Source organism: Notamacropus eugenii, chromosome 2 (genome assembly GCF_028372415.1).
Source record: "Notamacropus eugenii isolate mMacEug1 chromosome 2, mMacEug1.pri_v2, whole genome shotgun sequence".
Taxonomy (NCBI): Eukaryota; Metazoa; Chordata; class Mammalia; order Diprotodontia; family Macropodidae; genus Notamacropus; species Notamacropus eugenii.
In genome coordinates this window covers 304906934-304919944 of record NC_092873.1, presented here as the reverse complement: position 1 = coordinate 304919944, position 13011 = coordinate 304906934, and the positions used below count along the sequence as shown (strand labels likewise).

The following is a 13011-nucleotide window of genomic DNA, read 5'->3' as shown; positions in this document are numbered from 1 at the left end:
CTCCTGCTCTTTTTCCCTTTCTTTGACTTTAGATTGACCTAGATTCAGACATTTAAAATACTAGCCTTGAAAAAAGTTAGAAAATAAATATTTCAGGCTATAACTTGGGTGTAGGCAGCAGGGGAGGCTACCTGTACAGAAATTACTGATTCTTTTCTTGAGAGGAGGTATGTCTCCATCCTCTTCTAGGCCCAGCCACCCCTTCAATGAGGTAAAAGATCAAAAGGTTCTGGGTTGTTTTTTTTTTTTTATATATAAACAGCCTTTATTACTTTACAAAAGATATCCATAGGATGTGGAAAATTAGAAGTGAGAGGGGAAGGGGGAAAGAGACTAGAGTGCTGATACTCCCTCCTCTTCCTCTAGAGTTGGACATGGCCATCACCTCTGGTTTCTCTTTATCTAGGTAGGGAAGGAAAAGGGGGAAATTACAATCACGTTTATATAGTATCCCTTCTTGACTTTGCTCCACCTGCCATCCTATCGATACTGCTCTCCCCAGCACTATCCATAATGCCCTTGTAATATAATGTCCTTGGCTTAAGTAGTAGCTAAAATACAAGGCTTTGAAACTCTCCACTCCTACTAGAATACAAAGGAACCTACTCATTTTATGCATTAATCTATAGTCTCATTGGACATTTACAGGTATGTAAAAAGACCCATTAAGAGGGAGAGAGGGACAGACAGTGACAGAGACAAATGTATATCCCATTTAACTGACTTCTTCTTTATACTGAAAAATCAACCTACTCCTCAAATAAAAGAACTATACTACTCAGTTAAAATAAATCATTGCCCAGTCGGTAGGTGCTGTTTGAGTTGCTTTAGCCAACAAATTGATAAATCATTAATCCATCCACACCTAATAACTACCAATGGGTTGGTTTCCATTTATTAAGGATTAATCTGTACAATGATTGCTTTGTACAATCTCAGTGATTTTTCATAACAAAATGATGACCAACAAAGACTTGTCAAAGAATAATCAAGAACTATTTGATAAGAAACTATTAGCTAGCATCTAAATATGTTGATTTCAATGACTAATTGGCACATAATGTTAAATCAAATATTGATATAAAACTAATAATAACCATGAATTAGATAATTCACTAGATGATAAGTCATCAGAGCAGGGGCTGGCCTCTTGGAATCTCCAATGCTTTGCACATAGCAAGTGCTTAATAATAAATGACTCATCCATCCATCCATCCATCCATCCATCCATCCATCCATCCATCCCTAATGCTCACCCTTTTCTCCTTAGTCACCAGAGACTGGAGTCCTAACCAAACTTCTTCTAGCCCCTCTCGGACTTGCTTCCAAAATATCGTTTCGTTGATGGTATTTTCTGGATTCCCCAGTGGGGTCAGGGAAGCACGGCGGTTGCAGGCACCAGGGATGGAGGAGCAAGAGACGTGGTCTAAGGGACATTCTTTCTTCTCCTGGTTACAGTGGCAACGGGCATAAGTGCAGGGCTGGCGCTGGGTCTGCAGGCGACTCAGGGGTCCAGATCGAAGACGCCCAGTAAAATCCAAAAACTTTCCTCCCCGAACCCTGCTCATGGTACCTGTGGGGCAATGACATTCCCACGGGCCCCAAGCTAGCATCATCAGGTGCATCTCTGGAGGAGGAACCTGACCTAGGTTGGAAAGCCCCTGTTCGGGTACTGGTTGCTGTGGCTCATAGGCCCCGACATCGGGGCTGGGGAAAAATTCCGAGCTGTTACTCCTGAGCTCAGGGCGCAGACCCATGCTTGCCTGCTCAGAAGCCTCGAGGAACAACTGCTCCTCCACTGGCCCTTGTGTCGGCGCCTGTACCAGTACAAGCCCTGGCTCCTGCGCCTTGGCCTGCGGCGGCAGTTGTGGCTGCCCCTCCCAGGGCACTGGAATCTGCTGCTGTTCCATTGCCGTCTGCTCCTGAACCTGTGGCTGCTCCTGCGCCAGCTGCTCTACTGCTGGCACCGTTATCTGCAGGGGAATCTGCCTCTGCTCCTTCGCCTGAGGCTGCTCCAGCTTCTGCCCCTGAGCCTGGATTTGCTGCTGCTGCTGCTTCTGTTTTTGCACCTGAATCTGCCGCGGCTCCTTCACCCGTTTCTGCGCCCGAATGTGCGGCTGTTCCTTCACCCGTTTCTGCGCCTGAATGTGCGGTTGCTCCTTCACCCGTTTCTGCGCCTGAATGTGCGGCTGCCCCTTCACCTGTTTCTGCGCCTGAATGTGCGGCTGCCCCTTCACCTGTTTCTGCGCCTGAATGTGCGGCTGCCCCTTCACCTGTTTCTGGGCCTGAATGTGCGGCTGCCCCCTCACCTGTTTCTGCGCCTGAATGTGCTGCGGCTCCTGCGCCTGCTGCTGCTCTACCGCCGGCACCGAAATCTGCAGGGGGTTCTTCACTTGAGGCTGCCCCTGTACCTGAATCTGCCGCTGCTCCTTCGCCCGAGGCTGCCCCAGTTTCTGCCTCTGAGCCTGGATTTGCTGCTGCTCCTGCGGCTCCTTCTGTTTCTTTACCTGCATCTGTTTCAGCTCGTGGTCCAACCCTGCAGCCTTCTCTTTCCCCTGGCCTTGCCTCTGCTCCTCCAGCCCTTGCATCTGCTCTCGCGCCTCTTCCCGTCCTCGGCCCCCTCTGTCTCTCTCCTGTTCCTGCTCGCCTTCCTCCTTTAGCTCCTGCATCTCGCCCTGTTCTTGGTTCTGCCCCTGATCCTGCCCTGAGTCTCTGGAATGCTGCTCCTGCTCTTCCTTCCCGTTAAGTTCTTGGTCCTGGTCTTCATCATCCTCCTGCGCTAGGTCCTCGTCATTCCCTCGGTCTTCCTTCTGTTTCTCATCCCCGTCTACCTCCTGGCCCTCCTCCAGGCCCTGTTCTTGCTGCTCCCCTGATTCTAAGGACAATGAGTCTTCCAGGAGCTCAGCCGCAGCAGGGGCAGCCAGCTCGTCGTCTTCCGATTCCTCCAGATCTATCGTTTTCCCGACCAAACCAGGTTCATCCCTTTTCGCGATGTTTGGGATCCTTGCCGGGCCGGTGTCCCCTTCGCTGCCACCAGCCCAATCCGCTCCGCCCTGACTCTGACCAAAGACGCTGGCTTTCACGGCACTGGCCCCCAGGATCAGCCACAGGGCCCAGAGCAGCGCGCGGCCGGGGGGGATCATGGGGATGACAGGTTTCCAGGCAGTTTGGAGAGGTAGAGATGGGAGGGGAGGGAAGGGGCAGGGGCTCAGCTTCCTTCTCCCTCCCTCCCTTTTCGTTCCGGACTCCCGGGTTCGTTTGAACTGAGGGGAAGTCCGGCAGCTCGTGACACTTCCCCTGGGGCGTTGCGTGGAAACCGAGGGACCTCGCCATAGAACTCCCAGCCCCGCCCCGACCCCTATCATCTCTGCCTCCTGGGTACACCTTTCCACCAGACATGCGTTGCAGGTAGGACTGGCAGGCAAGGAGATTGTGACTGTCATTGGGATGGGAACTGGGGAGGTTTCCTTCACAAAATTGAGTCCTCTCTCGTAACTTAATTTATTAAACTGCAGTTTGTTGTAGAGGAAGAATCTAGATATGAAGACAGCTACTGAGACAGGCAGAAAAGCAGCTCAGACAGCTCACTCCGCCTAATACAGTCATGAGCACAAGCAGGCTGCAGGTGAATACTCAGTCCAAACCTGCCTTGTTTCAGCCCAGCCCTTAGGCTTACATGGAAAGGGCATGGCGTGGTGGGAGTTGAGAATTCCCTGGATCCCGGAAATTTGAGACGTGACAACACCTGGATGAGTTGGAAAGGAAAATCCAAAAAGGGTGAATGAATTAGGGGAGAGAGAAAGACAGACACTCAGAGACGGAGAGAGAATGTGTGTATAAATTCAGGAGGTTCAGTAGCTGGAGGGCAGTCTCCTTCCTTGGTTCTAGGGTCCATTATCCAACTCAAACATCAGTGTTAGGTCCCTCCAGAGCCATGCAGATCCTTGTCCAGCCTAGGTTGTAGGGAGAGAGAAAGGACAGAGTGGAATGGAACCTCCACAGAAGTGGACCCTACTCTAACTTGGGGGAACGAATGGATCTAGTAAATATATGTCTGAGTCCTTTCTACTTTTCCCCACTCCTTAGCTTCTCTACATAAAATCTGCCTCTCAAAACTCTGACCAGTCTCCCCCACATTGTGCATGAGGGATTTTGGTTTCAAATGGGGCTTTGCTGCTCACTATCTGTGTAATCTCCCCCCTCCCACTTAATAATACTTTATTTTTCCAATTACATGTAAAGATAGTTTTCAATATTCACTTTTAATTAGATTTGTTTTCAAAATTTTCTCTCTCCCCACCCTTCTCGCCAAGACAGCAAGTAATCTGATATAGATTATACATATACCATCATGTTAAATATATTTCCACATTAGTCATGTTACTACCTGTGTAATTTTGATCAAGGCACCCACATTTCTTATCTTCAGTTCCCTCCTCAATAGAGAGAGGACATTTGAGGCCCCTTCCAGTTGTCCATCTGTGATCCCACGATCTTCGTCCCTCCCCTCTTTCCAAACTCACCTCAAGAGAGTCTTCTCTTCTAACCCTATCCTCCTCTGCCCACTCTTTTTTGTTTCTCTGGGATTTTACCCAGCCTATACCCAACATATGTGCCTGGGCCAAATACAGAGAACTCTTATGTCACTTTCTTGAGTGCTGCATCTCCCAGTTAAGTTCCAAGTTCTGAAGGGAAGAACTAGGTTTTTCATTTCTTATCTCTCCACAAGATTCTGCTTGTCTACTCCTCCCCTCTCTCCCACCCTAGGAGTCCCTCCTAGAACTCACTGTCTGACAGCATCAGGGATGTGGATATGTTCCAAGGAGATGAGCTGGGCCAGCTCTCCTAGACTGTCCAGAAAACGAACCTTTCTGCTAAACTTGGAACTCAGGATAGAGGAAAGGTCATGTACATTTAAGATTAGAAAAGTGGCTGTCATACATAAGACAAAGGTAATCAATGGCTAGTTGGGACAGGGGAGAATGGTTAGAACCAGAATGAGGGAGGGGAAGGTGGGAAATCTGAGTTTCAGTCCTCAACTCAAGGAAGAGAGGAAAGGGCAGTGGATCTGAGGAGCAGGACGCCTGCATCCCCCAAAGTAAATACCTGATAAAAGGCCGGAGCATCACCAGAAATGCCTTCACATACCATGTGGCATGTACAACCACCAGTGCACGAAGGTTTTTTCGGAGTCTGAAGCAGAAAGTATGGGATCATCACATTCTTCTTCTTGATCTGTGCCCCAAGCCCAGAGGGAGGTCTCCTCCAAATCTTCTTGGTACCCCCTTTAATCAACATCCATTTGCAGTCCTCTCTCTGAGGTCTAACCCTCATCCTAGCTGCAGTCTAAGACCTTCACTTCTTTTTTTTGTCCCTCATGCCCTCCTCATTCTGAAGAAATTCCTGAAATGCCTTCTGTCCCTGATCCAATCCAAGCCTTCACAATTTCCTTTTCTTTGCACTCCCCTAGCCATAGTTTCCTAGTTTCTTCCTCATTCTTGTGTCTCCTTTGCTCCCTCTTGCATTCTTTCTATTCCACAGAGTTCTTGTACCAGAACTCCAGGTGGCACATGCTCAGTGAATAGAGGAGAACAAGAAAGGCTGAGAGAAAAAGGAAACATGGGTCTAGAAAGCAGGGACAAAGCAAAAATAAATGAGAAAGAATATTTGGAGAAAGGGAAAGAAAGAAAAAAGGGAAGGGCAGAGAGAGAAAAGGATGGGGGAAGATGAAGAGAGGGAGAACAAGGGAAGAGAAAGGAATGAGATCAGAGAAGAAAGGAGGAGGTAAAAAACAGCCAAGAATAATGATCTTTGACAGGCTTCTCACCGACGGTCCAGGGTACGGTAACATTGGCGGATCCAGCTCAGTGGGGGCACCTGGGCTCGGCTTGTGCCTCCATTCAGGTGGACAAGCAGATAATTCTCAGCTACTAGTAATTCTAGAGTCCCCACTATGTATCTGAGGGTGGAATTGAGGGGGAAGGGGAATGAAAAGTAGAAAACGGTGTTGTTGATGACTGATTATGTTATAGGTCTTTCTGACTTCTTTCCCTCTCCCTCCTTCAGTCCAATCTCCCCACAGTTTTTCAGGTTTCCCTCCTCACCTAAACAGGTGCTCCATGATATAACTGTAGTTAGGGATGCTGCTTCTGGGTAGGTAGCAGGAAGCAAAAAGGACAACAGCATTGAGGCCATCGCCATGGTAACCTGGGGAGGACAAGATTAGGGGCAGGAGGAAAAAGAGAATTAGTAAAGTCTGAGAGAAGTAGCTTGAGGGCAGACCAAGAGGGAAAGGGACAGGGAGTTAGGAAGTTAAAATGGTGAAGGGGACTATTAGTCCCAGCTCAAATACTATTAATTACAGGGAACCCAACTCCTATATTTATTACCTCCATGAGACAGGACCTTCTTATAGGGTTCAATGACTGTCATATCCACTCGAAGCTCCCGATGTCCTGTTCGGAACACCTTCCACCGATGACCATCCTCCCCAGCCACATCCCATACACAACCCTGGCCCAGTCTTTCAGCTGCTTCACTTGCCCCTAGGCCTTCTGTTTGGGGAAGCTCATCTAAAGAGACAGGAATCGCTAAATTTACACCTCAGTACTCTTGGGTGTAATAGAAGCAGTGATCATGACCACTAAGTTACATCCCATACACCTCCCTATCACCCCACTTCAACCATTATTTCCCAATTCTCAGTGACCATAGCCACGGTTGTACCCACAGTGGGGATAACTGGTGGCCTTGTTCCATTTGGGGACTCTAATGAAATGTCCTTTCCAGCTCCCAGTTACTTAATTTTTATATACCCACTAATTACTTTTAAAGCCTGCCCCTTTGATATAAGTCTTGCAAAGACACACACACACACACACACACACACACACACAATATGTATGTATGTGTGTACATATATATAAATTTATAAGTGCATTATATTTAAATATATTAAAAATGCACAGATACACACATTCCTGGTTATGTTAGCCCCACCCATTGCCTTATAGCTCCATTCCCATACTGATCTCCCACTTGTATCCTCATTTTCAGGATCAAAACATTTAGAGTTAAAAGAGACCTTAAGGATTATCTAGGTTGTACCCCTCATTTTACTCTGAGGTCCAGAGAGAGGACCTCAAATTTAGGTCCAGTACAATTTTTATTGAATTTTTTTAACTTTTTTAACTGCTCTTTTAGTTCACAGAATTTAAAAGACATGTTGTCCAACCTCTACCTACTCCCCCCAAAATCCCCTCTAAAACATTCCTGACAAGTGGTTATCCAGCCTCTGCTTGAAGATCACCAGTGGGGGAACCAACAACTTGAACAATTCATGTCTTAGATCAATCCTATTAACTTCAAATGATTATTTCTCAGCTCTACTAGCTATGCCTCTTACGGACTTATTAAGTACATCTTTACCCTCACTGGCCCCTCCCCTTATTGTGCCTCCAAAATTGTCTCCCACTCTATTAGCCCTGTTATTCTACCCCAATCCATTCATTCCACCAGTCCTCAGTTATTCTAGTTTAGTTCTTAGCCTCAGTTCCTACCTTCCCATTCAAATTCATGCCCACTGTCCAGCTGTTCTGAGTCTGAGGGAGTCTCCAAAGCATCCACATCTAGGTCAGAGCTAAAATGTGGGGAAGGTGTGGAGAGGGTGGAAGAGGCTTCTTTATCTCCTGTGTCCTCCCCCAAGTTCAGCTGGAGCTCTGGGGCTGAAAGGCGCTTCCGCATGTGACGCCTGCCACATAGTGCTAAAGTGTTTAAGGGACCTGGGGCAACAGGGAGAAGAGAACTGAAGAGAGGAAAAAGGTAAATTAAACAGCCTGGGAACAACAAGGGAGAGGGAGGAGGGTAGAACTAACGAGAGGGACATGAGGGAAGGAAAACCAGGCAAGTGTTGAGGATGGACAAGGGAGGCCCACCCTCCCCACAGTAAAAACCAGGGCTTGGTACCCAGCTCTGACCTTACTCACCCATCTGGGTACCTTCTCTATTGTCCTCTGGATCTTCAGAGGAATTGATCTCCTCAGGGAGCAGACTGGGATGTGGGGAATTAATTAGTTGAAGAGAGCAGGAAGAAGCTGGGACTCGGGTGCTAAGTCCTGCCCTTCCCACAGTAACTTTGCCCTCCTGTCTCCCCAGCTATGTTCCCAGAGTTTCCTGAGCCTCTTGTCCCCATCCTCTCACCGGGGGAACTCTTCATCCTGCCACTCTTCTTTCAATTCCACTTCTCCAAATCTCAGTGATGGTCCCGGCTCTTCTGCTTCCACATTCTCTCCAGCCCTGAGACCATTGCCAAGGGACAAAGGAATTGAGAAGTGGTTAGGTGGGCAGCGTTATTCTTGGCAGTGATAGGAAGAAGCCAAGGGCATAAACAGCAGACCCATAAGAGAATCTGGCCAGATGTCTCTTCCCACTCTCTCGGTGAACCAGATGATCCCTACTCTTTGGTTTTGAGGACAGAAACAGGAAAAAGTATAACTTGAATACCTTATACCTAACTCAGTTTCCCCACCTGCAAAGTTAGTTTGAGAGGCAGTCTATATTGCAACTGGCCTGAATCCAGAACAGATCTACCCAGTTGTTTGTTACTTTACAGTTAAGGAAGATGACAACCAGTCAGGCCTGCCTTTCTCCAAACTTTTGTGGGGTGGGGCCAGGGAAATCAAGGTATAGGTCAACATCAGCTAGGTACAAGAAACCAGTCAAGAAGGTCCTGGTTCCAGTTTCCTTGTTTTGGAGAGTGTGGATTAGAACTGAAAGGATGGATAGAATCATCATGTTTTCCCATTTTGCCCAAGGAGCTCTTTTGGGGTCCTTTCTGTCTCTATACTTTCTATTTAAAACTATCCCTGTTCTTTGCCAAAAGTAACGACTTTGTCCCATCTCCTCTATAAAACCACCCTGAGCTTTGGCTTGAGCCCAATTAATGGGACTCAAAGAGATGCCCCCTCAAGACCAATGATAACAGGTTTCCAAAAGACAGCCAGGTGAGAGGGGAAGGCCCAGCACTTACCCAACATCTTTTGATTCCTGTAAACTTCCCATCTTCACAAGTCTCTCTGTTCCCTAGATATCTAACATGAGGAGTGGGGATGAAGCTCCCTGTTCCTTCTTCCCTCTTGTGCTGCTGTCTCAGTGACTGCTCTGATGGCCTCCAAAAGAGGAGGAGGTAGAGAGAGGGAAGTAAACTCATCTTCAAACAGGTTTTGCCACCTCCCCTCCCAAAGAGGCTTGCCCAAAGAAAATCCGCCTCTTTATGCAGGGGTGTGGGGAGTGGGTGGGTGGGAAGAGGATGCTTTGGTTCCCAGACTAGATTTCCAAGGGACAGGTAGGTTGGGGTAGAATGAAAGCAAAAGAATCTGTGTATATGAGGAACTGGCCTTTCCCCTTTCTCTCCCAGCCCCTTGGCCTTCTGGAGGTGCTTAAGAGAAAGCAAGTACCTCTTTAGGCCGCTCTCCTCAGTCGCACAACTGATATGATTCTTGGCAGCCTTACTAGGGTGAGCAAGGCTGGGTAAAATAGAGAAGGGTGTAGGTCTCTATTAACAGAGAAAAGGGCTCGAACATGGCATCATTTATTTTGGGAATAGATAAAGAGAACTGGAGATGGGTTGGGGCAGTCACTAACCATCCATATTGAAGAGCAAAACTGGGCAGGGGAAGGATGAGATTTATAGGAGGAAGGCAAAAGGAGAAAATGTAAAAGTTCAGTTTTTTAAAAAGAAAAAATGACACAGGACAGGAAAAATGCATTTAATGCCTTAACAAAGTGCAAAATAAAACTCCCCACAATTATAAAACACAAATTCCTTTGGTTCAATGATTATGCCATTGCTTTTTTTCTTTCATATGGCTGCAGACGTCCTTCAAAGAAACAGTCTACACACACACACACACACACACACACACACACACACACACACACACACACACACACACACACACACTCTCTCTCTCTCTCTCTCTCTCTCTCTCTCTCTCTCTCTCTCTCTGAGAGACAATGTCATGCCAAAAGGTGGGAGATACCTAAATACTCAGTAAAGTTAATGGCAGCACCTTCTCTGCTCATCTGGGAACATAAAGAAGTGGAAAGGAAGCAGGCCGGTTGGAGGGGTACAGGAGGCCACTACAGGGGAAGAACAGAGGGCGAGCCAGGGAAAGGCTGCTCCTATGCTATGATTCATATACTTGGATATGCTACATGAGGCTGAGTCCTTTGGCCTAATCTCTCTCTCTCTCTCTCTCTCTCTCTCTCTCTCTCTCTCTCTCTCTCTCTCTCTCTCTCACACACACACACACACACACATACACACTCACACATTTCAACAATACTGGACCTTGCTGGGCTGAGTTGGGGAGAGGGAGAAATATTCCCACTTCACATCCTCAAGTAAAAACTGATAGAGAAAGAAGACAGAAAAATAGAGGGAGAGACAGATAAAAGACGTACAGTTGATAGAAATCTTGGTGTTCGATAAAGATTAATTCATTTTACATAGTAGGAAACAGAAGCTCAGCAAGGTTGACTGACACCCACAGTCCCACAGTACAGACTTAAGTTTTCTTTCTTTTTAAATCTTTGTTACAAGGGATGATTCACTGGGTAGAAGAGTGAGGTGGGATATATTCAGAAATGTAAATACAAATTCAGATGTAAATACAAAGGACATCAATAAAATAAAACCCAAAGTCAGTAGAAATCACATCTCCTGACTTTCAGTCCAATTCTTTCCACAACACCAATTGTTCTCCTAAACAAAGAGAGAGGAAATACTGGCAAAGAGGTAAGAAACGTGAAAGAAATCGAAGGTAGGGGAAGAGAGAAACAAGAGACAGATCAGAGACAGATAGACACAGACAGAGACAGAGGCAGAGACACAGAGAATGAATCATTGCTTCAGTTTTACTGTTTTGAGAGAAAAGTGTCTTTTGAAAGTGACAATGATTCACTGATTAGCTCTCACAGATGTGATCAGGTACTAATCTTTAAGAACCTCTGGCACTCTGGAAAAGGGGACTAGAAGAACCCTAAAGCCTAGTACCTGCTCAGAAAAATGAGACTCACTATCTGGCCTCAAGCATAATCCTCTGCAATGCTGGAGAGAGTCCACAACCAATTTTATGGAACCAGCTGAATGGAAATTTAACTTTCAAGTTAAATACTATCATCTCAATAGTGGCAGACAGAAAAATCATGGTCCTACATTTCATAAATAGGCTGAAAACTCTGTAAGTTTCCAAAGCTATCTCTGCTCTACCTAGCACAGGATACGCAGTCAGGTACCCAGTCTTTGTTCAGATAGGGGCTGACAACATTGATGGAGTTCACCTGATACCATTTTCTTTTTCTTCTTAATATCTACCTTTTCACAGATCTGTGTGTGAGATGCTATACCCCTGGGTTGTAAAAGAATGAGGTCAGTGCAGATTTCCAGAATTTATCAATAGAGAAAATTGGCTGATTGGTAGAGAACTGGCAGGGAAGGTAGACAACCATCCCTACAGCCATCACATCTTTGACTTGTATCTCCTTCCACAGCTGTGTGAATAGTGGCCCTGGGTCCTGGAGCAATGAAGAGAATCACAGAAATTCCCTACATATTCCAAATCATGCATTCAAGCTGGGCTGGGCACCTTCTCCCACTCTGTTCTGCAACTTCCCCCCTATTCCCACACCATAGGTCACTTCTTCTTCTGGGGAGGACTGGTAGAGGAACGTGCCATTGTGATCTGGCTACATTTCTCAAAGATAGCCTCAGCTGAGAGCTTAGGTAGTCCCCGATCCAGAGGGCACTCGTCTACTAAGCTGTTCATGGGTGTGGGGGGCAGCACAGGTTCCTCCTCATCTCGAATCATTTCGGGAATCAGGGTACTAATGGCTTTGTCCAGTTCATCATCTATCTGCTCCTGAGAGGAGCCTTCTGGCCCAGGCGTCCCTGAAGGTGTCTTCATGGCACCAGGATGCCCCCATAGGGCATCTCTGAGGATGGGGAGAACTTTCTTCCTGGAAGCAAGAACATTTCCTTGGAAATAGGCCCTGAGGTTAGGGTGGGGGGATGGGGCTGGAGTCAGATTCAGGGGTGGACAGCTGGAACATTCCAAGGCTCCACAGATCTAAGGAAGAAAAGATAAGAATGAATGAACTTTACCTCCTGAGCTGAGCTCCTAAAATAGTCTCATCCTAAAGACAAAAGGGGTAACCTCATGCTTGAGATTTTACACCCGTCCCTAGCTGTGAAGAGAGAAGCACTTACCTGGAGAATAAAGGGAAAACACTGTGGAGCTGGAGTGAATAATCAAATGCAACAGAAAGAGGAAACAGTAGAACATATCGAGAAGAATAAAAACCAGTCTTCTAAAAGAGGCAATCCAGATGATATATGGTACAGGGTCCTTGGGTATGGCCTTATGACTGAGTCCAAGTTTTACTGAACAAATCTTTTTATTAAGGGGATTTGTTTTGTGAAGTTTAGATTCAAAGGTCCACTTGAGGACCTAGAGGGTCACATGTGGCCTCGAGGCCACAAGTTCCCCACCACTGGCACAGTCTGAGAAGAGGGACAGAAGGGCCTTGGACTCAGTAACAGTAAAGGGAATGAAGGACATTTCCTGCTTCCCTGAATACCCTTTGCCTTCTGAGACTGAATCAAATTGTCCAGCCTGGGCAGCTGGGAATAGGGTAGAGAAAGGAACCAAGGAAAGGATGGATATAACTTATTTAAGTGAATAAAAGTGTCTGATTATGATTAGATCATTCCTTGACATCTCATATGGCCCTAGAAATCCCTTCGCCTTTCTACCTCAAAATTTTTCCCTGAGTTAATCAGTAACCATCAAGAGGTGAGAAAAGGGCAGATGGGGCCAGATGATTAACAAGATTGGGAAAGGGGCCAAGTCCACAATATTTTCTATAAGAATATCACCCAATAATTAATAACCCAACTAATTCTTTCATGGTGGGAAGAATTCACCTGAATTTTACAGAGGATTGTATAGA

General features: G+C 46.5%; 3 protein-coding genes across 9 annotated transcripts in view; all 3 read right to left on the bottom strand.

Moving 5' to 3' along the window:
• Nucleotides 1-230: 230 nt before the first annotated feature.
• C2H1orf56 (chromosome 2 C1orf56 homolog) lies at nucleotides 231-3488 on the bottom strand. The gene is made up of 2 exons (XM_072644739.1): nucleotides 1257-3488; nucleotides 231-402 (listed from the first exon to the last, which is right to left on the bottom strand). The coding sequence occupies exons 1-2, from the start codon at nucleotides 3441-3443 to the stop codon at nucleotides 382-384; spliced, it is 2208 nt and encodes a 735-aa protein (XP_072500840.1). The 5' UTR covers nucleotides 3444-3488; the 3' UTR covers nucleotides 231-381.
• BNIPL (BCL2 interacting protein like) lies at nucleotides 3488-11488 on the bottom strand. Of its 3 annotated transcripts, XM_072644760.1 has the most exons (10): nucleotides 9029-9202; nucleotides 8200-8295; nucleotides 7986-8050; nucleotides 7560-7781; nucleotides 6390-6572; nucleotides 6105-6207; nucleotides 5828-5959; nucleotides 5107-5193; nucleotides 4788-4886; nucleotides 3488-3953 (listed from the first exon to the last, which is right to left on the bottom strand). In XM_072644760.1, exons 1-10 carry the CDS (start codon nucleotides 9058-9060, stop codon nucleotides 3917-3919), a joined length of 1056 nt encoding a protein of 351 aa, XP_072500861.1. In that variant the 5' UTR covers nucleotides 9061-9202; the 3' UTR covers nucleotides 3488-3916. The 3 variants fall into 3 exon arrangements, with proteins under 3 accessions (XP_072500861.1, XP_072500860.1, XP_072500862.1); XM_072644759.1 differs by lacking the exon at nucleotides 3488-3953 and having other exon boundaries at nucleotides 4789-5193; XM_072644761.1 differs by lacking the exons at nucleotides 3488-3953; nucleotides 7986-8050; nucleotides 9029-9202 and adding an exon at nucleotides 11378-11488 and having other exon boundaries at nucleotides 4789-5193.
• PRUNE1 (prune exopolyphosphatase 1) overlaps nucleotides 9752-13011 on the bottom strand; it is a 48207-nt gene continuing 44947 nt past the window's right edge. For all 5 annotated transcript variants that reach the window (XM_072644740.1, XM_072644741.1, XM_072644742.1 and 2 more), the window contains exon 8: nucleotides 9752-12128. In XM_072644740.1, coding sequence (XP_072500841.1) covers nucleotides 11697-12128 — 432 coding nt within the window. In that variant the 3' untranslated portion in view covers nucleotides 9752-11696. The remainder of the gene's footprint in view (nucleotides 12129-13011) is intronic.

Coding starts and splice junctions, on each gene's coding strand:
- C2H1orf56 (XM_072644739.1), bottom strand. CDS start 3,443: ATGACAGTCACAATCTCCTTGCCTGCCAGTCCTACCTGCAACGCATGT. Junction 403..1,256: donor TGGTGACTAAGGAGAAAAGG/GTGAGCATTAGG, acceptor TTCCCTACCTAG/ATAAAGAGAAACCAGAGGTG.
- BNIPL (XM_072644759.1), bottom strand. CDS start 9,060: ATGGGAAGTTTACAGGAATCAAAAGATGTTGG. Junction 8,296..9,028: donor CAGGAATCAAAAGATGTTGG/GTAAGTGCTGGG, acceptor CAATGGTCTCAG/GGCTGGAGAGAATGTGGAAG. Junction 5,960..6,104: donor ATCATGGAGCACCTGTTTAG/GTGAGGAGGGAA, acceptor TTCCACCCTCAG/ATACATAGTGGGGACTCTAG.